At 62.6% G+C, this 1,249-nt stretch overlaps 1 protein-coding gene across 1 annotated transcript in view; it reads right to left on the minus strand.

Moving 5' to 3' along the window:
* The window catches only part of EMH_0075030 (RNA polymerase Rpb1 C-terminal repeat domain-containing protein / exonuclease domain-containing protein, putative), a gene marked incomplete at both ends in the record, with an annotated part of 3,482 nt that overhangs the window by 1,284 nt on the left and 949 nt on the right, over nucleotides 1-1,249 (minus strand). The window contains one exon of the mRNA XM_013499544.1: nucleotides 1-1,227. Coding sequence (XP_013354998.1) covers nucleotides 1-1,227 — 1,227 coding nt within the window. The remainder of the gene's footprint in view (nucleotides 1,228-1,249) is intronic.

The raw sequence follows: 1,249 nt of genomic DNA on the forward strand, positions 1-1,249 counted from the left end.
CAGTGCAGCTGCAGCAACATAAAGAGGACCTGATGAATCCCTAACATCACACCAACCACCACCACCACCAGCTGCAGCAGCAGCTGCTGCTGCTACTGCTGCTGCTGCAGTACTACCGCCGCCTACTGCAACAGGGGGCCCCGCAAATAAAGACAAAGGCAAAGGAATAGGGGGCCTCATATCATCGCTGTGCAGCACCTCAATAACATATTGCCCACTTGAACCATACCCGGGGGCCCCCTGGGGGCCCCCATGGGGGGCCCCATGGGGGGCCCCCCAGGGGCCCCCGAAAGCACCAGGGGCCCCCTCCCAGTTACTGCCGCCGCTACTACGCATGCTGCGACGCCCACCCCTCCTGTTACTACTCCCCCTGCCGATGCTGCTGCATCTGCTGCTGCTGCTGCTGTTGCTGCTGCTGTTGCTGCTTCTGCCGTTGTTGTTCCTGCTGCAGTGACAGCCGCAGACGGGGCCCCCAGGGGGCCCCACATACTTCAGCACAGCACCACAAATAGCTTCATCAGAGTTGTTGCAGCTTGAGGGGGCCCCCCCCTCCCCTGGGGGCCCCCCAACCAGGGGGCCCCCCCCCGATGCACGCTGTCCAGTACCCTCGGGGGCCCCCCAGTCCGAGCCAAATGGGGGGGCCCCCCAGGGGGGCCCCTCATCAGATTCAGGAAAAAGGGTACTGAGGGGGAATACCCACTTTTCAGAAGAGAGCTCGCAGCAGCAGGGGGCCCCCGGTATGAGGGGGCCCCCGCTGCAGCTGCCTGGTGTAGTGCAGCTGCAGCAGCAAGGCTGCAGCGCATAACCTAGGCTGGTGCTGCTGCTGCTGCTGCTGCTGCTGCTGCTGTCTAGATTCTGCAGCAGCATATACTCCTCTGCGAGGTTATTTATAGCATTAGCCTCGTTTGCTGCTCCGCGAAGAACAAGCTGGTGCTGCTGTTGCTGCTGCTGCTGCTGCTGCTGCAGTTGCTGCAGGTAACGACGGCAGGAGGGAGACACACTGTCAGGGCCCCTCAGCGCTGCTGCTGTTGCTGCTGCTGCTGTTGCTGCTGGATCGGCCGACAGCAGCAAGAAACTATCGAGCCCGGGTAGGGGGCCCCTCGGGGGGGCCCAGCTGCTCCCGCTGATGTCTTCACGAGGCCTGCTGCTGCTGCTGCTGCTGCTGCTGCTGCTTGTAGGAGCAAGGTTGCGTTGCTGCTGCTGCTGCTGCTGCTGTTCTTGCTGTCTCTGTACAGCAGCAGCAATAGCA

Source organism: Eimeria mitis, genomic scaffold (genome assembly GCF_000499745.2).
Source record: "Eimeria mitis Houghton genomic scaffold, Emh_scaff4426, whole genome shotgun sequence".
In the NCBI taxonomy this organism is placed as follows: domain Eukaryota; phylum Apicomplexa; class Conoidasida; order Eucoccidiorida; family Eimeriidae; genus Eimeria; species Eimeria mitis.